The sequence below is a fragment of the Ostrea edulis genome, chromosome 8 (assembly GCF_947568905.1).
Source record: "Ostrea edulis chromosome 8, xbOstEdul1.1, whole genome shotgun sequence".
In the NCBI taxonomy this organism is placed as follows: Eukaryota; Metazoa; Mollusca; class Bivalvia; order Ostreida; family Ostreidae; genus Ostrea; species Ostrea edulis.
Window position 1 is genome coordinate 9,274,146 of NC_079171.1, and position 25,628 is coordinate 9,299,773.

The window sequence follows — 25,628 nt, forward strand, 5'->3', positions numbered from 1 at the left end:
TAACAGTCATATTGATGGACGGAAATTAATAGAATAGATATACATGCAATAAACAAATGTTATCCTATAGGCTCCAACATATGTTCAGGAATAAAAACAGTTTTCTATCACATGTCTTTTCTTAAAAATATAAAATCACAAATGATTTAGAGTTATCCACCCTTTATTCACTGAGCTGACACATGAGGGCAGCACCCTTTGATATCCAGTAATTCTGAGACTGCTTGGAAGGCACATGCACAAATACAACAAAGTATATTGAGTGTCCCACGAAAAGAAAATGATGAATTTTAGACATAAATTACATAATGACACAGGGCTAGAGCAAAGATGTGTAAATTTACAACAACGGGATAATACAATTTGCCGGATGCACGGAGTTGGGAAATGACTAGAATACAGAGCCTCACAATATAACACATTTTGTCTTGTCAATGTTTACCATAACACAAATCTTCCATTTTAGAGGACTCGACCCATGACTCTCACAATAATATCCCGTGCTTCTCATCCAAGAGACCGGGCAAGGACCGTTACTCTATATTCCTCAGCTCTGTCACGATGTATATGTAAACCAAGAGGAGATTCACTACCTACGCAAGCTCAGCTCTGTCATGGCCACAGTCACTACCTATACAAGCTTAGCTCTGTCACAGTCACTACCTATACAAGCTCAGCTCTGTCACAGTCAATACTGATAATACAAGCTCAGTTCTGTCACAGTCACTAACTATACAATTCAGCTCTGCCACAGTCACTACGTATACAAGCTCAGCTCTGTCACAGTCACTACCTATATAAGCTCAGCTCTGTCACAGTCACTACCTATACAATTCAGCTCTGTCACAGTCACTTCCTATACAAGCTCAGCTCTGTCACAGTCACTTCCTATACAAGCTCAGCTCTGTCACAATCACTACCTATACAATTCAGCTCTGCCACAGTCACTACATTTACAAGCTCAGCTCTGTCACAATCACTACCTATAGAAGCTCAGCTCTGTCACGGCCACAGTCACTACTTATACAAGCTCAGCTCTGTCACAGTCACTACTTATGCAAGCTCAGCTCTGTCACAGTCACTACGTATACAAGCTCAGCTCTGTCACAGTCACTACTTATACAAGCTCAGCTCTGTCACAGTCACTTCCTATACAAGTTCAGCTCTGTCACTGTCACAAATTAAACCAGGGATTAAAGAAAACACTGCCAAGTTAACACTACTAGCAGTTATAGCAAAGAAATACAAACACCTGTAAACTGCACTTTTCACAGTCGATTACAGGTAATTGTATATTAAAGACAAAATATAATTCTGCTGTCCAGTGCTCTATAAACTGAGGTAAAGGATTAACCCAGTAGTCAGAGCTAAGAAGGTCATGATCCTAACATTGCCACATATACCCATGACATATCCATTATTTAAATAGTCTTAGAACAGAAAAACTATATCTACAACTTACTTAGTCTTAGAGCACAATAACTATATTTACACTTTACCTGTCTTGCACGTTAGTGTCAGTGTGAGTGTGAGTGGGCAGAGACAATTTTCTCCGCCCATCATGACCTGCTGATAGATGATGAACACTTCAATTAACATTGCTGTGGTCTTCCAGAGGTGTACCAATCAGTGGGAGTCCTCAATTTTCCTAGCAATAGTCAGAGAAGTATTCATTTTTTAGTAATAAGTTCAGGCTGTAGAGAGCAAGAAGGCAGATATTAGAGTTACCTCCCTTACACTATATGAATTAGAATACAACACTTGCTAGTGATGTAACTTCAGATAATGCTGTTTGAATTCTTTTGAGTTATTCATTATTCAAAGACATTAATTATATATGTATGCATTACCTCCGTTTACATATACTTATCTGCATAAACTACATATTTAACAGTATATGTTACGTACCAAACTCTCTGAACATGCATTATTAGGTCACAGGAGTCACTCAAGCAACCTATTGTTATTGGCCAGCGCCCTTCGTCGTCCGTCGTCCGTCAACAATTAAACGTATTTTATATGCCCATCTTTACATATATGTTATGAACTGCGACGTCTGTACGTATGTCTGTCCATTAGTATTTCTCCGTTTTTATGCAGATTTCTATATCAAGTATAGAGCTGAAATTCATTAAGTTGTTCCATCGTGGGCCACTCTGTACATAATTTGTCTATCTAAATCTTCCTACGGTCTTCAATTAAGGATTGCCTTAATTTACAGTGTTTCTATGGGTATTGAAGATGTGCATGCAGCAAGAATTGTCATTGTCTCCCATTTTCGATAGAAATCTTCTCGAAAACCACTGGACCAGAAGACGTGAAATTTACATGACAGATAAACGTTATACATGTGAAGAGATGGCAATTTTTTGAAAATCTCAAAGGCCACTGTACCAATAAAGTACAATTTACGGGGAATCTTCCTGACATAGTGCAGATTCAAGTTTCTTGAAATTATGGCCTCAATAAAGAATAGGGCCAGAATAAGTGATCAACCTTTTACATACAAATATATAGGGGAAATCTTTATAAAAGTGGACCATAAGAGTAGATATTTACCTGAAAGTTCCCTGACATAGAGCACATTTAAGTTTCTTACAACCATGGCCACTGGGGGAAAGTTGGGTCAACAATATAATATCAAAATTTTTACATACAAATATAAAGGGCAAATCTTTAAAAATTGTGTTTTCATAAACCACTACTAGTGGTCCACTACTCCAGAAACGTTTATATTTACATGAATGCTTCCCGATATAGTGCATATATAAGTTTCTTAACATCATAGCCCCTCAGGGGTTGGTTGGGACAACAATAACGGATTCAAGTTTTACATACAAATATAGATGATTTTTAAACGATTTTGTGAAAAATTAATGGATCAGAAAGGTTTACATTTACATGAGAGATTCTCGACATAGTGCAGTATCAAGTTTGCTAGATGTTTGGCTTACAGGGGGAGAATAGGGTCAGGGAAAGGTATCAGCTTTTTACATACAAAAGTAAAGGGAAAATCTTTAAAATCTTCTGAAGAACGATTGGGCCAAATAATTTTACATTTACATGAAAGTTTCTTGACATAGTACAAATACAAGTTTGTAAAAATCATGCCCCGGGGGTAGGATGTGGTCACAATGGGGATAAAAGTGTTACATGGGAATATATAAACAACGATTATATTGTAAGATATTTGCAATGAAGAACCTCAGCATTTGTTTAGTATCAACTTCGGAGTACGTGTGCGTAGAATCAGAGCGGTTTTTAACAAAGTAATGTTTTGAATGACTGATCACAAGTTAAGACTATTTCCTTTCTTCCAGTTTTATTAAATAAGCCACTATCTATGGTGCCCTAAACTCTAGTCTTTAATTCTTTGTGAGAAATTGTCCTGTAAAATGTATTAAAAACTCATACAGGGTGATATTGATTTGGGGAACTAATTTTGATATCTCTACTAAAAATGTACTCCTCATTTGATTTACACATAACCCCTTGTTGGTTACCTCATCCATAATGTCAGAATAAATTGTGCAAGGTAACGGTTAGTGGGTATGTTCAGCTGGTTGATGGGGATAATTGTCCCGAGCCTCGACTTAATTAGATATAGAAACATCAACTACTACAGAAAATGTTTGTTACTGAAGGTAAAATGTTAGTTTTTCTCAACCATGAAAAGACTGGGTCATTTATTGTCATCCCCTTTTCATCATTCCGTACTTCTGTTGATCTATCATAATTCAGTTTATATTCATTATCTCTGATATTGATGTACATCTTCAACTGAAATTTGGTGTATAGATGCATCAGGAGAATCTGCATTGAGTTATTTTTGACAGAGGTGTGTCACGTTGGACATAGATAGTTATTTACATAATTCACAGTTTCCATTCTTTACACACACACAGAAACAAAAGCATACACACGGACACCTTATCCAAAAAAAAAAAAGAAGTTTGGTGGTATACTGGAATCACTTTCCGTCCGTAGACATGATTTTGTCCAAAGTATACTGACTAATCAGGCCCTATTGTGATTGAAAAGATTTTTCCCCCAGTCCTCACCTGAATATATATATATATATATATATATATATATATATATATATATATATATATATATATATATGTTGTCCCCCAACTTTCCCCCGGGAACAATCATTTGAATAAACTTCAATCTGCACTTCCTGGGAATGCTTGCTTACTAATATAATTTATCAACAAAAACAGACAAATTTCAATTGCAATAACTCACTTGAATCTTTGGATCACTAGTAAGATTTTCTGAGTAGTAACAGAGGGGTCTATGGTTTGATGATTGAAAAGTATATCGGAACTGGATTATTCAGTGGGTAGATCTTCATACTACTAGTAGAGAGGTCTCAGGTTCGATTCCTGGTCCAGTCAAACCTTGGGCATTGATCAGGATAGCTGAATGGTTAGATTTTCTGAGTGATAATACAGAGGTCTATGGTTTGATGATTCCTAGTCCAGTCAAACCATGGATATTGGTCTGAATAAATCAGTGTTTAGATCACCTGGCTAGTAATAGATGGGCCCTGGCTTCCAATCCCGGTCAAGTCTAAATATAAATATTGGCCTAAGTAGTTCAGTGGTTAGACCATCTGACTAGTGATAATATAATTTTTCATTAGTACGAGTGTGGGATAGGGAAAATCCTTCGAGGGAAAAATATTCACAATTTAAGACGAGACTTCACAGCGCATGTTGTTTCAGAGGTGGAGTTTTCCTACCCCACACGAGTAAATAATGACAATATGATTAAATCGGATCTTATGTTACGCTCACGTAGATCGCTATATTAGCGTAAATACAAGCAGAGGCCCAAGGGCATAGCTGGTTGACCTTGGCTCTGTAATTATTCAGCAGTTGTGATTTTGAACATAATTTTTATCAAACTTTCTTCCCATGAAAATATTTGGCCCCATATTGTGGCCCCAACGTAGTCCTAAAGGATCACGACATAACTGAAAATCATTTCACAAAACACCGGATTTACCTCAATATCAATATTACTAACATGACCTTTTTGTTCTGGTCAAGACAAATGTCACAAGATCATAATTTGAAATGAAATATCTTACCAGAGGGAATCAACCAGGTATGCACAGAATATTGCCATAAGAAATTTATATACCATATTTGAAAACTCCATGTTAGATACTTCAGGAGATATTGATTCTATCAGATCTTAAAAATAGCCTCCAAACAAATGGCCTCTGAGCTGCACATACCATCACTGCAAGTAGGGAACACCTCTATCATTCCTGTTCCTAAGGCCAAGGGCATCGGTGTAACCATTGACTGTCACATGACCATGGGGGCACATATATCATCAGTTTGCAGAAGTGCCGTAATCGAGCTTAAAAACCTGAACCAGCTGAGAAGATATTTGGACAAGAAATTGATGGAATGTATTGTCCATGTCTTCATAACAACAAATCTGAACTACTTCAACTTTCTCTAGTCAATCTTAACATCAAATCAGATCCAGCGACCCCAATCCATCCAAAACGCTGCAGCCAGAATCATCCAGAACTCTGCGGTCCAGTGATCCGAGCCTAACACTAGTGCCATTTACCAACTCATATCTGATTCAAACTCGAGCGTTTAGTATGGCTGGCCGTTAACTGTTGAATGCTATATCATATGATATCAGAACTGTTGCTAGTATCTGTATCTTTAAATCTGAGCTAAAGACTCATATGTTTACAATTCATTACAACTAGTCCGTGCAGATGAAATCTAAGTCAAAATTACTATGTTGTACACTCATAACGGACTCCTTAGCTTCACCTACTAGTCATTTGTTCTTGTACAATTTATTTTGCTTATTTTATTATTATCTAATTACCTTTTATAGTAATATGGATTCTACGCTTTACAAAATAAAGTCATTATTATTATTACTAAACAATTTGTCAAGGTCACAGGATAAATACGATTGTATCATTAGATTATGTCATAAAACATCTATGTACAAAATATGAAAGTCCTAATAATTCCAACGATATTTGCTTGGTTACATTTTCTAACAAGAATGTTAAAGTATAAGGTTACAAGGTCAGATGTCACGTGTGAAATGAAAGATCTTAACATAAGAAATATCGATAACCAATATGAAAGATCCACATTGAATTGTTTAGGAGATTTTGAATTGGTCAGATTATAAAACAGTAGGCCTAACTCCAAGGTCAAGGTAGCAAGTTTAAACTTCACAGATCAACAAGGTCTTACCATAAGGAATTTCTATTCAAAATATGAAAGCCTTACCTTAAACAGTTTTGGAACTATTAAATGAGTCAATTTAAAAGAAATAGGTCAAACTCCAAGATAAAGGTCACAACTTCTAACTTCAAGGGTTATCAAGGTCTTATAATAAAGAATCTATATATAAAATGTGAAAGCCCTACTTAAAATAATACCAGATGTATTTGATAGGTTATGTTTTCTTAAAAAGTTGGTCAAACGTTAAGTTGAAGGTCGTGATGTAAAAACACATGATATAAAATAAAAGATTTTGCCGTATGTAGTATATATACAAGATATAAAAGGTCTGCCTTGAATAGTTCAGGAAATATCGAATAGGTAATTCTTTAATGAAAGTGGGTCAAACTCCCAGGTCAAGGTCACGAGATCAGACAAAATTGTAATACATGAAAGGTCTTCCTGCAAATAATATATATACAGCATATAAAAACCATAGCTAAGGCCACATTAAAAAAAATGTTGGTTTGCCATAGCCCGAGGGCCATAACAAATATTGACTCGGTCGGTAATTTTTTGTTTTTTTTTGTTGTTGAAAATATATTGAATATCAAAACTCTGTTTTTATATATTGTGTCCGTTTGATAAATCAACCTTATTACAGTGAATTACTGGCAGGACTGTAAGAAACCTTTCTAAAAAGTGCAGTTTTAACTTCATGGTCGAGTTTGTGTATGCTCATACCGGTATATCATCTTGTTGTTTTAATATGTTACTGGTTTTGTGGGTGTTTGTTTTCCAGGTCTTGAATATGTCCATTGGTTTTTTTTTTCAAATTTGTCTAGCCTTGGTTGTTATGATTTTACTCTCTATGGCTAATGTAACATGCATGTATTATGCAACTGAAACTTGGTAGCATTGTTGTTGAACTAAAACAGTATTCGTATAAACTCAACGCAATTTAATGTTCAATGATGGTGGTCTAACGATTTCTGATACATAATCCTTGCTCCGCGGTACCTCAAACTACCGAAACGCCCGTGAATTACCGAAATGCCTCCAGAAATACCCATTGGAACTAATGAAATTCATCTTTGAATCAATTTTTTAAAGTTAAATTGAAAGATTAGGGATTGATTCAATGTGTAAAATACCGCCTCTGAAGTAAGAATAACATAAAAGGAGTCTTGTTATTAGAATTTGTGTCAATCTAAGGAAGGTAACTCATGTTATTTTTCTTTCATTTAGAAGAATGTGTTCAACCATTATTTTCTAACTATCATATATATACATTGCTTTAAATCAACATTCAGATATATTTTGCAATTCAAACATATATTGTTTAGAGGAAAAATCATCAGTGGTGTTCATGTATACATTTTCAAACAGTAATATTTTTTTGAAACATCGTAAATGCGAGAATTGAACATTTCCGAATTCGAGGTAACCATTTATGTTATCATCAGACACTGTTGTTGTGTGTGTCCATAATGATCGACTTAGACCTCGTCTGAGAGATAAAAACCTACCAGGATGCCATATGCTGAATCGATCATTTGAGCGCTTAAATCTGCGGCGATTTACAAAACGCCGCAAAAAACAAAACTAAAAACCAAACCAAACACATCTTCACAAGTCAAGGGCTATTGCTTAGTTACCTTGTTACATAATAAAAACAACACGCAATGATCTTGATGTTAAGAAAAGTACCTCACAAAGACCATTGTTAACTTTTTGTTTTTGCTCTTCCCAAACTTGCATCTTAAACGAGGAATCTCATAGGATGATTTAATTTTAGGTTATTGCATCATCCCCTGTTCCAAACCCATGTTTTGAATTGTGGTTGATGTCAAGGGTTAGTGTGAGGTAACGAATCAAAAACCCTTGATTTGTGAAGATGAACCAAACGCGGATAGGAACTTGAAAGAAAAACGGAAAACGGAAAATCAAGGGGAAGAAAAAAAATGGCCGAAATTATGTCAATAAAAACTTTCCAGTCTGGGAGTTAAGATGGGTCGGTCGCGCGATGGTAAACAAACCATTCTTTAATTTTGGCCTTATAAAGTAGAAGTGGTATTTTTAGAATGTTTTCCTATCTATCAGCATCTGTAAAACTTTGATCCCCTAGTGTGGACCCACCGTACCTCAGGATATCATGATTTACAGAAACTTAAACCTACTCTGTGTCAGGAAGCTTTCGTGTAAATTTCAATTTTTATGGCACGGTGGTTCTTGAGAAGATTTAAATGATTTTCCTATATATCAGCAATAAAAATATTAATTTCCTATTACGACTCGACCCTACCCGTGGGATCATGATTTGAGCAAACTTCAATCTACTCTATGTCAGAAAGCGTTAATCTATAAACTTCCACTTTTCTGGCCCAGTATTTCTTGAGACAATTTTTAAATGACTCCACCCTATGTTTCATTTTCGTGATTATCTCCCTTTTGAATGGGGAATAGTCCTTCATTTGAATGAACTTGAATTCCTTCTACCTAAGGGCGATTTGTATCATGTTTGATTGAAATCGGCCCATTGGTTCTGAAGATGTTCCTACGCATCTACATGTAAAACTTAGATCCTATATTGTTGTCCCATTCTACCCCTGGGGGTCACGATCTGAACAAACTTGATTCTACGTTATACCAGGAAGTTTTCGGGTAAATATCCACTCCTATAGCCCAGTGGTTCTTGAGAAGATTTTGAAAGATGTTCCCAATATATATGCATGTAAAATCCTGATCCCCCATTGTCGCCCCACCCTACAACTTGGGGTCATAATTTTTAACCAACTTGAACTTCCACTATGTTAGAAAGCGTTTATGTTAATTTCAGCTTTTCTGACGTAGTTGTTCTTGAGAAGATTTCTAAATGACTCAAACATAGTTTTTTTTTTTGCATTTTTCTGCTCTCCCCTTTGAGGGGGAATTACTCTTCATTTGAACAAACTTTAGTCTCCTTCACCTAAGGGTGACTTGTACTAAGTTTGATTGAATTTAGCTAACTGATTCTGGAGAAGATGGTTTTCCCAATATTAGCGTGTAAAATTTTGATCCATTAGTGTAGCCCCAACCAACCCAAGAGGCCCATATGATCTGAACAGAATTTGATCTACTTGATAACATGAAGCTCTTAAGTAAATATTCACTCTTATGATCCAGTGCTTCTTGAGAATATTCTTAAAGATTTCTTCTATATATTTGTATGCAAAACTTTGAATCACTATTGTACCCCAACTCTAAATTCCAGTTGTTCAGACCCTGTGGTTCTTGAGAATTGAGACGATATTTAAATGACCCCACCCTATTTTTAATTTTGTTGATCATCTCCCCTTTGAAGAGGACATGTTCCTTCATTTGAATAAACTTGAATCCCCTTTACCGAATGACGACTTATATCAAATTTGGTTGGAATCTACCCGGTGGTTCTGGAGAAGAAGTTGAAAATGTGAACAGTTTACAGACAAATGGACACACAGACGAATATATGACGAACAACAGGTAATCAGAAAAACTCACTTGAGTTTTCAGCTCAAGTGACCTAAAACCCACAGCTGCTCACCAAAACGCTACATCAAAATAAAATTTAAAGACAGCAATACAAAATATACTTCATCGTGTAACGTAAATCGTAGAAAATATATTATGTCACAATCAAATGACATCGCAGTGGTGTGAGACAGGAAAATAACACATAGTTGTCTTATATAGGTAAAAGAACCTGACCCACAATATGCCAATTTTGGCCTATCAATTTTGGAAAAATTAAAGAACACTTTAGAATAAATCAAAGAGGATATTTTTTATCCATAACCTGAGCCAAGTTGTATTGAGCAATCTTTTCCTCACACCGAATGTTTGAGGCACCCAAGTAAATGCCCAAACCTACCGCAGTTTGACGTTTTCCGAGAAAATCTCATAAATTTGCCAACTTCAGTCTAAAGATTCACATGGGCCGCATTACTCACGACTCAATTTTGTAAAATAAAATTAAAATGCAGATTTAGATTAAAACTTTCCATTAAAAAAAAAACTCTTAATCAATGCGGCCATGTCGAAAAAAAATATTATAATAACAAAAGTGTCGTCTGGAAACGTCAGTTTTCGAAGAAGTCAATGCATGCATCGAACGCAGTTGGTACGACTAAAAAAGAAACAACTAAGAGGTGAGTTTTTATGTTGTTATATCTTTATTAAATAAAAAATCAATATCTAAACGAGGAAATTATATGAGTCATATCCTATGGTAAAAAGGTACAGGGGAAGGGGGGGGGGTAGATCTATCGTGTTTACCTGTAGCACGGAGTAAATGTTACATATGCATGATTGATTCCGAGTTCCGTTCCGATGGTTTTAAATGTAGATATTTCCTTACCTTTTGTTACTTTAAAAATTATATTGTTCGAAACAGAATGAATGTTCGAATCAAACGTACAGCATAAACTTATACGGCCATACGGGATTCCGCGGAATATCCCAGTAAGCATTTCAATTACACAGGCCCAGCATGAACACATGTAGTACGTCACAGGCAATTGCATCGCTTGGGGTAGAATTTACTATTAAATAGTGCTCTTTATATTATAGGAAATTCGACACCAAGCGATGCGATTGCCTGTGTATTACGTATGGAGATGTACGTACAGACAGTATGTTTTATGGTATGAATTTGTCTAATGGTTCTCACTATTTTACAAATGTTGTACGTTTATTATACAGTTCAAAGTTTCTTATAAAATATGAAGTCTGTCAATCGTAACTGTAAAGTTGTAGCAACGTGGTACACTATCAAATGTCCGCATATTACGTAATTCCAAATACGGCTGTTTGCGTTATCTATTTTACATTTATACTTGAGAATTTGAACGCACACTATTCATACTTGGAACGGAGGAAACACATATTATTTTGTTTTCAATTTTAACTATTTAAGTTTGTAAATTCATAAGTCCCTTGCATATACTTGGAAAGAAACCTACAAAAACACACAGATAGCTTGTTTTTAATGAAGTCGGTCAATTTAAATACATATCAAAGTATACCTTGTTAAATAATATTTGACATAACTTGTGTTGGAATGAAGAGTATTTACTTAATTTTATTTATTTACTTTTTTCGATTAAAGGGCAATAACTCTAAATGGAAAACATAGCTTATTAGTGGTGGATCCTAGATTTTTTCTTTTGTTTTGTTTCATACATGTTTATGTATCAAACGCTTTAATTGATTTAAAAAAAATATTTTGTGCTATAGACAAAATTGATATTGAAAAGACATGCTCTAAATGTTAGAAAAATAATAAACCATCTATAAAGGTGAAACAGCAAAATTCACCCCTCCCCCGAAATGTATTACAATACTACTGATATTTTTTCTATTATCTATATTATTTCATGTTTGCAGATGTGCATGTTTTTTGCACCAGGTTTCTTTTTGGATTATGAAAAGGGTTTACTTTTTCCTTGAAAAGGACTTTGGAAGGGTCCATTGCACAGACCTGGGTTGGGAGATTTCAGGCTCTTATGAACTATACGTAGAAATAAATTAACCATGTGATATACATTGCTGTAAATCTCATACCCCTCTATATTTCGCACTCACATTAATTAACAAAACATTTGAAGATACACATTTTCAGTTAGTGAAAAAAAAATCCCACTGGCAAGTTTTTAATAGAATCTATTTACTGATTCACGAAGCAAGTGAATTGATTTATAATTAGATTGCAGGAAAAATAACCTAGGCTAATGGGTTTCAACAGGAAGATAAGATTTTCATCCAACCCAAATTGCATTTCAATTCTACGAAATACATATTTCAGATTTGTCAAGCAATGATCCCAAATTCTTTCTCTGTTTCAACTGTCGATGCATAATAAAACCAAATCACAGATCCAAGATTTCAAAGAAATATAGGACAGTGATCACCACTCTGATAGGCATGGCACCATCTGATCATGATTTTCTGTGCATTAGATGCCAGAGTGTGTGTGTTACTGGTACATCAAAATTGGTGCCGTATAAGTTTTATATTATGACCCCTGGGTCGAGGCCTCTGCTGGTGGACTGTTAGTCCCCGAGGGTCTTTACAGCCCTGTAGCTAAGTACTTCGTTACTAGCTTGATAATATGGATGTATATTTAATTGCTGTTATAAAATTTAGAAATTCATTTCAAAATTTAGGATTATCTCCCTCACACATAGCTCTTATCCTTGAACGAATTTGGCTCCATTCTTTTGGCACGCTGTTTTTGGCTATATTTAGCTCTATATTTAGCTCTAAAACTTCGTAGTTATTTCGGATTTCAAACATTTCGGTTGAGCATCACTGAAGAGACATTATTTGTCGAAATGCGCATCTGGTGCATCAAAATTGGTACCGTATAAGTTTTACATTACTCCCATATTAAACAAAAGAATATCAAGTCGGTTAGGCCACACATTCAAGACAGTCCAGCACCATCAACAGCAGCAGCAGCTCTTCCAATTAGCCCCCCTTCTGTATCACTCCCATTCCCATGTACATCAAGAGAGCACGCTTCATGCTGTATCTGCAAGCGATCAGGTTCAAAGTTAGTTGTAGTCCTAGTAGGAGTAAGGCATGACATCTTCATTTCAAAAGAGGTCATAATTCCTGCCGGGGCTAGCTGTTGTACAAATCACCTACAACAAGACATAGAATAACTTGAACCTATTGCTGACAACACCATGTTCGACAAAACAGGAGTGACACAATTAATAAAGTTTTTTGAGATCTGAAGTTTTGAGAAACGAGAAAATAAGGTTGAATTTTGACAACAAAGAAAGTCTAATTGACAGTGAAGTATCAAAATATCATGGGAACCCCTAAAGCTGTATTTGAGCACTTGCTGACATATGTAAATCTGTGGAATATGGAAACTTGGTCTAGATAAAAGATCCATAAACACTCTTTACCAGTGATGCATTTTTTGACAATAAAAAGGGTATTTGATTTTAGCAGAATAAATACTTATTATATACTACTAGTATTATCATTATGATACTTAACTGGCAAATAACAAACAACAAACATGATTTGTAAATGTTTTTTCCTGTATAGATCTACATGATACTTTTATTTTTGGGAACATTATGAAAATAGACCAATTTAGATTATTTCTTATTTTATGGCATTTACAAGCATGTCTACATAACATGTAAATGCAATATAATCCAAATAATTTAAAACTACAGAGCTTTAGGATATATTCTGTTTCAAATATATATATAGATCTAATTCTGTGAAATTGATTGAAATATATATTAATGCCTGAAAGATGTTTAGATCAAAGCTCATGATTTATGTTCTGTCAGTCAAAAATGTATTGCACAAAGATTCAAAACTGTTGGTTAAAATACCTCTGCATATTTACATGATTAATACGTATAGGAATATACAATTATTGATAAAGACGAATATAGTAACATTTGTACAGTATCATTTTTCAAATCGCATTTCAGAGTCAATAATATACTGACTCTGATCCCCTATATCGGTGTTGTGTTGTTATTATTCACGCTATGATATCTACATGTAAATGTAACGAAAAAGATCATTTAATACTTACTATTAGGTAACTACAATACTTATCCTTTAATCAGGTTTCACAACAAATGCCCGTTGAACGTGAATTCCGAGTAAATTCGAATTGAATATGTTTTGACAAGATGCGGTGTTAATTTAGTTCGTTACCATTGGTATCGATAGTCGGTCGTTGTAATACCAAACACAAAAACAAAAAGCCATGGAATATGATATGATATGAAACAGAATTGTTCCAATGATTCGCTTCTTTCATCATGTAAATATACTACATACTATGTTTATCCTTATTTCAGTATTTTAAAATTTAATTAAAAATAATCTAAAAGTAAAGTTGAACAATCACGACCAAATTTGGTCAAACACATTTAACCAATACTTATTATCATCATTAAATAAGCCTTTCTAGATATTTGAGTGCATATAACTTGATGTATTCAGAAATTTATAGGTTCATGTATATTGTACACGGTATTGCCGAGGCTTATTGGTGTGAAGTGTATCCCGAAACATCAAATAACACAACGTCATAGTAACATAAAAGTATAGAATATATGGAAAAAAGAAAAACATTTCTAGAATAACTATATCCTAAAGAATGTGAAACTTATATAGTACCAATTTTGATGCATCAGATGCGCATTTCGACAAATAATGTCTCTTCAGTGATGCTCAACCGAAATGTTTGAAATCCGAAATAACAATGAAGTTTTAGAGCAATTGTAGGGAAAAGCAGTGTGCCAAAACGTGGAGTCAAATTCCTCTAAGGATAAGAGCTATGCGTCAGGGAGATAATCCTTAATTTTGAAACGAATTTCTAAATTTTATAACAGCAATTAAATATACATCCGTATTTTCAAGCTAGTAACGAAGTGCTTAGTTACTGGGCTGTAGAAACCCTCGGGGACTAACAGTCCACCAGCAGAGGCCTCAAACCAGGGGTCATAATGTAAAACTTATACGGTATCATGTACAGAAATAATCGATATTTGACACTTGGCCATTTTTCATGGTGTGTGGGTCATGTTCTTTATCTCATACTGGTGATAAAGTGAGAATACAGGGGTATTGGGTGTAAATTACTGGCCTAGTCAACTGATGGAAGCTCAGTGGTTAGAGCACCTGACTATTTATACAGGGGACTCGGGTTTGATTCATAGTTAAGCAATACATTATCTCCTTTTCATTACATTTACATGTTTATACCACATACTATTGTTGATAATTCATTTTGACATGATAACGCTTTATCTGTGTTTATTTTGTAGGATGGTGGGTATCTAAATACATGTTGTGACGTTATTGATTGTATACAGAATACTGTGACCTTGAATCTGAAGATCTGTTATGAAGACCGGACGTTTGGGGTCACTCTCTGTTACAGTACATGTATTACATATCTAAGTAAGTACTCAGTAATAATGTAAGACTGAATTCTAAATCATGTTTATCTATCTGTACTGACAGTAATAATGTAAGACTGTACACTAAATCATGTTTATCTATCTGTACTGACAGTAATAATGTAAGACTGAATTCTAAATCATGTTTATCTATCTGTACTGACAGTAATAATGTAAGACTTTACACTAAATCATGTTTATCTATCTGTACTGACAGTAATAATGTAAGACTGTACACTAAATCATGTTTATCTATCTGTACTGACAGTAATAATGTAAGACTGTACACTAAATCTTGTGTATCTATCTGTATTGACAGTAATAATGTAAGACTGTAACTAAATCATGTTTATCTAATTTACACATTGAAAAATAAACACAAATCTAAATATATGATTAACAAACAGAAGAATGCTCAATTACAAGTTCATCACACTAAAATAAGTATATGAATACCTGTATGATTGTACTATAATTCAAGGCTACACACAATATACTGACAAATTGAAATTCCTTACTACTTTACAATAACTGTATAACAATTAGTGATTCACATGTGTTGAAAAGGTTGTATATAGATAAATAACAATTAAAACAGTAAAATTAGTTCACATTTTTTTTTAGATATAAATATCTAGCAACACAGTAGAATTAGTCAACAAAATGTTTTAAATAGATATATAACTAGTAAAACAGTGAAATTAGTCCACAACAGATTGTATAGAGATAACTAGTAACACAGTCAAATCAGTCCACAAAAGATTGTATATAGATAACTAGTAACACAGTCAAATTAGTCCACAAAATATTGTATATAGATAGATAACTGGTAACACAGTCAAATTAGTCCACAAAAGATTGTATATAGATAACTAGTAACACAATCAAATTAATCCACAAAATATTGTATATAGATAACTAGTAACACAGTCAAATTAGTCCACAAAATATTGTATATAGATAACTAGTAACACAGTCAAATTAATCCACAAAAGATTGTATAGAGATAGATAACTAGTAACACAGTCTAATCAGTAATGAGTGTACTAAAATTAATACCGTTACAGTAAACATAATGATACAGATATTGTAATATATAATTACTAAATAGCAATGAAAGACTAATGTTCTATCAGTTAAACTCTCAAACACAAGTACATTGCCCATCACAGACACAGGGCTGTAATTAACACAGGGCTGTAATTAAGAAGTTGAACACAACGATGTAAATAACACTATGTTTAGATATGCAATTAATACTTTGGATAGTTGTAATTAACATTGTGTTGAGCTATGTAATTAACACTGCATTTAGATGTGTAATTAGCACTGTGTTTATAGATATTGGATTTTCTTCACTTTAGCTGTGTAACACTCAGCCACAAAGAGGTTGTCTCTGATGTCCACACATAAACCCCATGGAGCGTGTAAATCACATTGAATGTAACGGAGGAACTGTCCGTTCTGATCTAAGATGTGGATACGGTGATGATCACTGTCTGATATCAGGATGTGGCTCTGGCTGTCTGTAGTGATACCGGCTGGATAAAAGGATGGCTTGGTATTAGAGGGATGACCAGTGTATCTAAATCTGAGTTTTCCTAACCGATTGACCACCACTACCGCACTAGCTGACCGGTCAGCCACACAAATATCCAGGTTCCTGTTTTCACTAATGTATTTATAGTTATTATCAGATGAAAACAGAGGACGACCCTGATAATCAAACTGAATGGTTTGTTTCTCTGTGGAGCCGGAGTAACGCACAACTTTGTATTGTTTGTAATCATCACTGTGCATGGTAACCAGGAGATCATCAGACGCGGCACTGCAAATATGGAGAGGTACCCACCCCTGTAGTGTGATCACGGTCCTTATATTTTTATTCTTGACTAGGTTTATAGTGTTACGGTCAGTATACACAAGATCTCCGTCCCGTGTCACTGTTATGTCCCGTGGTTGGTTTCCTGACTTGGTTTTTATTGATGTCCGTAGTTTACCCTGAAGATTGATGAACTTCATGATTTTACTATACCCGCGTGTCCAGACTTCTTCATTTCTGAGACAACTAACACTGTATAGTTTTTCATACCCAGTGTCTATAGTAGCGGTAAGGCGCGGTTCATCAAGCAATGGTTTGACTGGAGGAGACGATACAGCTTCTGCTGAATTCATCGTATCGCCATGTTCTGTGTCAATGGATAATGGCGACAGAGAACCAAGCATTTTGCAGAGCTGGTCTGTGTTTATTTTCTGAGGAGTAAAACTCGGTAATGTAACTCGGACTTTAGGCGGTAATGTTCTAAATTCGGAATTCCTAGATTTGTAAGTAGAGGTTAAGGCGATGTTCTTTGATTTTAGTATTGATTTCAAGTCGGATATTATCTGTTTGAGTTCAGAAATTTTCTGTGTGATTTCATCTGTATTTTTATTCAGGGTAAATAGGTGTTTGTTTTTCATCTCCTGGATGGCAGATTTCCGCTGGTTGACAATGGTGGTGATCTCCCGGTGTAAGATTTCACCTTCTTGTTCGGCAGCTGTTATCAGTTTCCCGTATTTCATTTCTAACTCGGCTTTTTTAGTTTGAATATCAGACGCCATTTCTTCATATCGAGGATGAATTCGGGTCTCTAATTCGTCCAGATCGTTTTGTAATTTTTGTGTTTTGGAGCTGAGTTTTTCAAGAATATCTGATAACTTGTGACCTTTGTGTTTATCGGAGGAGACGCAGGTAGAACAGACAGGAATGTTGCAGGTGTCGCAGTGAAGCTCGCAGTGTTTTTCGGCGTGTTTCGGACATTTCGGATACCGGTAGTTAGGAGTAGACTCTCTTTGTAGGAAGGGCACGACATTGTGTTTTTTAGAGAGATCTGAAAGATGTTTTCCTACACAATTAACACAGAGACTTACACCACATACTTCACAATAACTCTGTAGGGGGGCAGTTTCACAGATGTCACACAGTAGGACTGTTTGAGCACAGCGCCGATGATGCATTTCTGACGCCGGTTGTACTGTCAATAAAAAGGGGGATCTTGACACATATTTGAATAGGTCAGAACAATTGATAAGGAGACATTTAAAAAAAATGTTTGTTTGCCATAGCCTGATGGCCATAAAAAATATTGGGTCAGTCGGTAGTTTTCTGGGGGTTTTTTTGTTGAAAATATATTGAATATCAAAACCCTGTTTTTATATATTTTGTTCTTTCGATGAATCAACCTTATTACAGTGAATTACTTGCAGGACTGTAAGAAGCCTTTCTACAAAGAGTAGTTTTAACTGCATGGTTGAGTTTGTGTATGCTCATACCGGTATATAATTTTGTTATTCTGATATGTTGCTGGTTTTGTGGGTGTTTCTTTTCCAGGTATTGAATATCATTTTGTTATTCTGATATGGTACTTGTTTTGTTGGTGTTTGTTTTCCAGGTCTTGAATATGTCCATTGTTTTTTTCTCTCCAAATTTGTCTAGAGTCTTGGTTGCCATGATTTTACTCTCAATGGCCAATGTAACATGCATGTATTATGCAACTGAAACTTGGTAGCATTGTTATTGAACTAAAACAGTATTAGTATAAACTCAACACCATTCCATGTTCAATGATGGTGGTCAAAGGATTTCTGATATATAAATTCTTGCTCCGCGGTACCTTGAACTACCGAAACGCCCGTGAATTACCGAAATGCCTCCAGAAATACCCATTGGAACTAATGAAATTCATCTTTGAATCATATTTTAAAAAGTTATATCGAAAGATTAGGTATTAATTCAATGTGTAAAATACCGCCTCTGAAGAAGGAATAACATAAAAGGAGTCTTGTTATTAGAATTTGTGTCAATCTAAGGAAGGTAACTCATGTTATTTTTCTTTCATTTAGAAGAATGTGTTCGACATTATTTCCTAAATATCATATATATATATTGCTTTAAATCAACATTCAGATATACGTTGTAATTCAAACAAATATTGTATAGGGGGGAAATCATCAGTGATATCCATGTATACATTTTGCTAGAGTGATCTTTCTTTGAAACATCGTGAATGCGAGAATTGAACACAATTGAATTTCCTAAATTTACAATCACAATTTTAATAACGTTTCATCATAAAATATTAACATATATAAACTTAATATGCATGGATATATATAATTAGAGGGAAATTTCGGTACTTTTAGGTGGCACATCAATAATCACTTTCGGGGAGCATTTTGGAAAATTGCGGGATTTCCAAATTCGAGGTACCCATCTACGTTATCATCAGACACTGTTGTTGTGTGTGTCCATAATGATCGACTTATACCTCGTATGAGAGATAAAAATCTACCAGTATGTCATGTGCTGAATCGATCATTTGAGCGCTTAAAATTACGGCGATTTACAAAACGCCACAAAGAACAAAACTAAAAACAAAACCAAACACATCTTCACAAGTCAAGGGATATTGATTAGTTACCTCGTTACATAATAAAAACAACGCGCAATGTTCTTGATGTTAAGCAAAGTACCTCACGAAGACCATTGTTTACTTTCTGTTTTTGCTCTTTTTAAACTTGCAACTTAAACGCGGAATTTCATTGTAGGATTTAATTTTAGCTTATTGCACCACCCCCTGTTCCAAACCCATGTTTTGAATGTGACTGATATCAAGGGTTAGTCAAGAACGCTTGACTTGTGGAGATGAATCAAACGCGGATAGGAACTTGAAAGAAAAACGGAAGTCGGAAAGTCGAGGGGAATAAAAAAAGCATGGCCGAAATTTTGTCAATAAAAACTTTCCATTCGAGGGGTTAAAAATGGGTCGGTCGCGCGATGGCAAACAAACCATTTTTTTTTAAATTTGGCACAAGCTAACATTACATTATGATATAGAATACTGAGTTGATTTTCATATTTCAAATGAAATGATACGTACGATACATCGATATAACACCCCAAACATCCGACCCCACCCCCCAAATTATATAAACTGATCTGCTTTATCTCATTAATCACAGAAATACCGACATTATTGGCACTACAATATCAGAATGGGTTCATCTAATTTTGTCTAACCTGAAAATCCAACACGGACTCCCCGTTCTTTCGACCTTCTGTCTAGTCCTGTGATCAAATACCTGTGCGGCGTGTCGGCCTGTATACACTATGTATGTGCTATCGCCTGTTTAAATAGTTTAAAGCAAATTTCACCTCGTTCATGTTGGGCAACTATGTAAACATTTACGTCAGAAGACTGAATTTTCACTCATTAAAAATAGAATTAAATGATGAAATATGTATATAATGATATTTCTATTGCACGGCCTTTATATAGAAATTCAACCTTGTGGGTCAAGAATAATCATGCGTTACTTGAATTGAATGCTGGTTTTATTATCATTATATATATCATATTGTATGTTTAAGATGATTGAATGCCAACATTGTTTTCCAATCTATATCTCATATTGTATAATATGGCTGTATGTCAAACATGTTTGGTGAAGCAATAAGTACATTTCACGACTATAGGGACCTCTGACAAAAGCATACAACAACCCTTAACCACCTCTACCATATCTTCATTTATTTCGTTGTGTGTGTTTTGTCATAGAGATGTCGACAATTTTAGATGTACATATGTAGCACCGAACTGCCATATCAGTGAGGACGTGTCAGGAAAAAATACAACAACGGAGTGAGGGTGCTTTATTGTGCCAACTTTTACCTCGACACGATACCTCAGTTTTCAAAGTCTTATCTGAGAGACTGTTGACATTCACTTCTAGGCGAAGGATCATTATAACTACCTGTTAAACATTGTGATAGACCTAAGTCGTTAAAACAGGTAGTAACAGTTCCATTGCCATGTCGCTGACACGATCTGTCGGTAATTCGTTATGTCGGCTCTGACAAAAAATACAACCCTGAACCACCTCTTTTATATCTTTATTTCGTTGTGTGTGATTTATCATAGAGACGGCACCAGTTTTAGATGTAGTACTAAACGGCTGTATCAATGATGTTCTTCCAGGAGAAGTTGCAGTGCCATAATTTTAGGTTGTTTTAGTTTAGGTATCCCCCCAAACAAATTAAGAATTCGGTAGATGTAGCAATTTGTACATATGTCTTTGATTGACATCAAAGGTTTTTGAGAAGACATCTTCCTACTCCCCCCTCCACCCTGAATTAAATAAAATCCCACCTCCATCACTCAGTTTGAAAACAAGTAAAGATGCTATATAGTTTCTCTGCGGAACAAATTCAACTCCACACCTTACACATTTTATCGGGTTTCGTATTGCCTGCTGGGGTATTAACTCATTATCTCTCCAGAGGACGCAATCAGCTGTATATGCCTGTTGTAGATTGGATAAAGATATTACGTGCCTATTTTTGACATTTAACTTTTTTCTGCCTTCAAGGACAACAAAACAAGCTCTTACCTCACACATTTTTATCAGGTCTTGTATTGCTTGCATGGGTATGAAATCTTTGTCTCACCAGAGGACACAATAAGCTTTACTTACCTGTAATGCATGTATTGTGTACAGGTAACCAATAGGTAAATGTATTGAATCTTGTGTAATGCGCCCTTTGGTGAGAGGGTGGCATGAGATTACGTTACACAATTGATTGATGTATTAATATAATTAACATTTGTTCTGCTGTAGATTGAGGTGAGTGGAATAATGAACCTCCAGATATCTATGTACATTCACGTGTGTACGATTTAACTGGTGTTGCACTCTCGGATGCTTATCTTATATTACATGTTCGAGTCTAGTTTCCTGAATATTATAGGTTTTAAATTGAATGATGATATGTTGTTTGTGTTATGGACGTTTACACACAATTCTCTGTTCAAACCAAAACGTACAAAATTATGTTTGATCGTAGCATGTACATTATGACATTCCCTCGAAAAAGATTCTGGGTAATTTTATCATTAAAATAATGTTTCACAAGCCTCAACACGACAGATCACGTTGCCATGGAGTTCCCTGCCGTCTTTTCTTATAATCACAGATGAAGTGATTTTTACTAAAACTTTACAAAGACGAGAAATAGCATTTTAGATAATCTCTAATGCATATTTACAAAGCATAACTAGAAAAAATAAGTATATTTCAAAAAGTAAGGTGGTGGAATGATCATGAACCATGCCTCAAATGTTTGTACATTACTAGAAAGGATATGTGCGATCCTGAACCCACTGCATACATACCATTATGTATTATCAGTTATATCCATATGAAGCAAAATTTATTAAAAACTTCTACGTGAGAAGAAGAAATATCTCGCTGTGGCCTTCAATTAGACATTTAGGTATATCGATGATGTTTTGTCTATTAACAATAATAACTTTCATTCATAGGATTTGATATATCCCTGTGAGCTCGAAATAAAGGACACCACAGAGTCGCCCACTTCTGCTTCATACTTACTGACAAACAAGTTGATGGTACAGGGGTTTCAACAGTCTCGATGGAAGTCAGCATTTCGCAAATTCTATGGTCGATCTAGTTTGTCAATACAACCTATCATTGGGCAAATGCTGCCTGGCGTGTTTCATAACGAGTAAGTTCTTGGCACACTGATTTTGACTGCAGATAACTCCGTCTACCTGATCAGGATATAGGGATCACGGCGGGTGTGACCGGTCAACATCGGATGTTTACTATTCCTAGGTACCTGATCCCACCTCTGGTGTGTTCAACGGTCCGTGCTTGCCCAACTATCTATTTTGGATTGCTTATAGGAGTTATGAGATTGATCACTGTTCGTTATTTTCACCTTATATTGAATACCACAGAGGTAGAAATAGTGAATGAGGGGAGAACATAATGATAATGTGTCGAGTGTTATGATGTGAAATAATTACATGATAACGTATAGATTATTGTTTTGCAATGGGAACTACTTTGATGATCACATGTAAATTATTGTGATATAATGTGAAAATATCTGATGATAACGAATAGGGTATTGTAGAACATTGTGCAATACTCTGGAAATATCCTAAATGTAGTAGATTGAAAATAAATAAGAAGTAAAATTCTTGAAATGAATATGCTGGGTAGGTTTTTTGATTACCTGAACTTTCAATGAACTGTGTGACAGTCCTCGGACCTAATCTAATCCACGTTGCGGTGGAAATATACAAGATATCAACAATCAACAATCCAGTCAAATCTCATTCTGTTTCTTCTACCTTAAGTACCTCGCTCACTATGTCCAATATCTGTAGTACACTGATGTCTCTGGGGACTTCATCAAGACAAGCACATGAGACAGAAAGAGTTTATAAAAATATTAGTATGAAAAAACTAATCAATGAGTTTGTTTACATTGCGATATTTTTTTCCTTGAGAGCCATTCATTATGATTTTTCAAAGTTAACACCATGTGTGAAATGCTCAATAGTGATAGCTTGCCATAGCCCCGCCCTCTAAACAATTTCTTTAACTTGTCGATTTTGAAATAATTCATGCCCTTGCTGTTCATATCTTTTTCAGTACTTCAACAGTTAAGGATCTTTAACATGATGTAATGATATGAAACAGTAACTTACAGTAGGTGATAAGCTTATCAACATGGTATGTTAAATTAGTTAACTTTTAAACTCCTCTGCAGAATACTGTATACCAGGGTTTTTTACATGTAAGAGTTATTACCCTTGAACTATGTTTGATGTGGTGGTTAAGTGATTAAACATACATAGGTTTGTAAAGTGTTTTTTTTTTATATCAATACGGCGCTAAACCCAAGACAATCAACATGACCTTGTTGGGAAGTATTGATGCCTTGAAGTATAAACAAAACAAGAGGCCATATCGCTCATTAGAGTCACATTGGACCTACCATTGTTTGATTTCTTTCATAGATATTTATTTCCATGAACAATTTTAGGCCCATATTGTAGTCCTGAAGGATCAAAACATGAATGAAGATGAATTCACACAACACAGAGTTGCCTCAGTATGCACCAAGAGGACTACCGTGTATTTCGTACTATTCTGTTCATACACGGCCTAGACAAGCCTTGGTACTTATTTGAAAACGTTAAACATTGAAATTCCCGCTATATATAGAGGTTGCCAGGATTATTATACATATATACCCATCAATGTAAAACGTATACGGTACCAATTTTGATGCACCAGATGCGCATTTCGACAAATAATGTCTCGTTGATACTGTGGATTTCACAATGTGTGCTCAAGTTTAATGGATCCCCACACTGTGGTTTTCTGATTCCGTATCAGTATCCCCTGAAACTGGTGCCGTTACAATGATGCCACACTGCAACAACAAAACGTTATTTTTGGAAAATATTGGCCGCGTCACAAAATAAAACTGCGTACACAAAATATGACTTCATGATATGTCTGTGTTTTTGATAATGTTTAGTAGATTTAGTATCTTATAAATGTGGATTTAAAATGCATAGGTGGAATTTAATAAATTTATCATTACTACAGTAACTTGATCCGAAGAGTTGGATCACGTCTCGTTGACAGGCGCGGATCATCAAATCAAACTCGACACTTCGATTCTCGTGTGATCTGATGATACGTGCCTGTCAACTCGACGTGATCCGACTCTTCCAATCAAGTTACTATGGTAATAATATATATGTTTTCAATACCACAACAAATCAATAATTTTGACGTCATACTGTCTGTTCCGATTTTGATGTGATTATAAGACCGTCCAAGATGTACAGCTGGTAGATTTTACGAATGAATAGGATGCTGTCTTCCTGTCGAGCAGTTAATTACACTAATCCGAAGGGAAAATGTGTTGTTGTTTTTCAAAATTCCTGACCCAACTAATTCATCTGAAAGAAAATACTAGGTAAACCGTGTATCTATCATTTGCGTAATGACAAGTTGAGACTTTGAGACATTTGTATGAAGAAATTTGTAACATCTACCTGGTCTGTGACTCGACTGAACGTCTTCTTCTCTTAACGTCTTCTTTTCTTAATTTCTTCTTGTGAAAGAACTGTCTCAAATCTATACGGCTCAAAACTTAACTGTTTGCGACTTGTTATATTTACAGTGCTACTGATGAAATGAACCGGAACCGACGTTTTAAATCAAATCAAAATTCAATGGCCGCTCTTTTAGCGGCGGGTAATTCAAAACATATAATAGGTTAATATTGATTTAATCGTTAAGCAAGGATTTTGCTATTAAACACTGTCATTTACGATATCAGTAAGCGATGCTTTATTCATAAAAGCAACGATGTGGTTAGAGTTGGATTTCCCTTTAATTGAATCAGATTTTAGTATTTCAAACTTCCAGTTCAAGGTTGCAAGGTTAAACACCAAAGTAAATCAAAGTCCCGTGATACAAACCTGTATACATATATAAAAGCTTTTCTTTTGATAGTTCAGGATATATCTATTAGGTTAGTTTTTTTTTTAAGTACACAAGATCA

The 25,628-nt window shown here is 35.1% G+C and overlaps 2 protein-coding genes across 2 annotated transcripts in view; both read right to left on the minus strand.

The window, feature by feature from the left end:
* Positions 1-25,628, minus strand: part of LOC125661075 (uncharacterized) — a 277,053-nt gene that overhangs the window by 198,373 nt on the left and 53,052 nt on the right. The window lies entirely within an intron of this gene.
* On the minus strand, positions 15,379-20,333 carry LOC125661072 (E3 ubiquitin-protein ligase TRIM36-like). Its single transcript, XM_048892954.2, has 2 exons — positions 20,253-20,333; positions 15,379-18,207 (listed from the first exon to the last, which is right to left on the minus strand). Exon 2 carries the CDS (start codon positions 18,188-18,190, stop codon positions 16,529-16,531), a length of 1,662 nt encoding a protein of 553 aa, XP_048748911.2. The 5' UTR covers positions 18,191-18,207; positions 20,253-20,333; the 3' UTR covers positions 15,379-16,528.

What these genes read in the sequence shown, in the direction of transcription:
- LOC125661072 (XM_048892954.2), bottom strand. Translation starts at nt 18,190, where the DNA reads ATGCATCATCGGCGCTGTGCTCAAACAGTCCTACTGTGTGACATCTGT.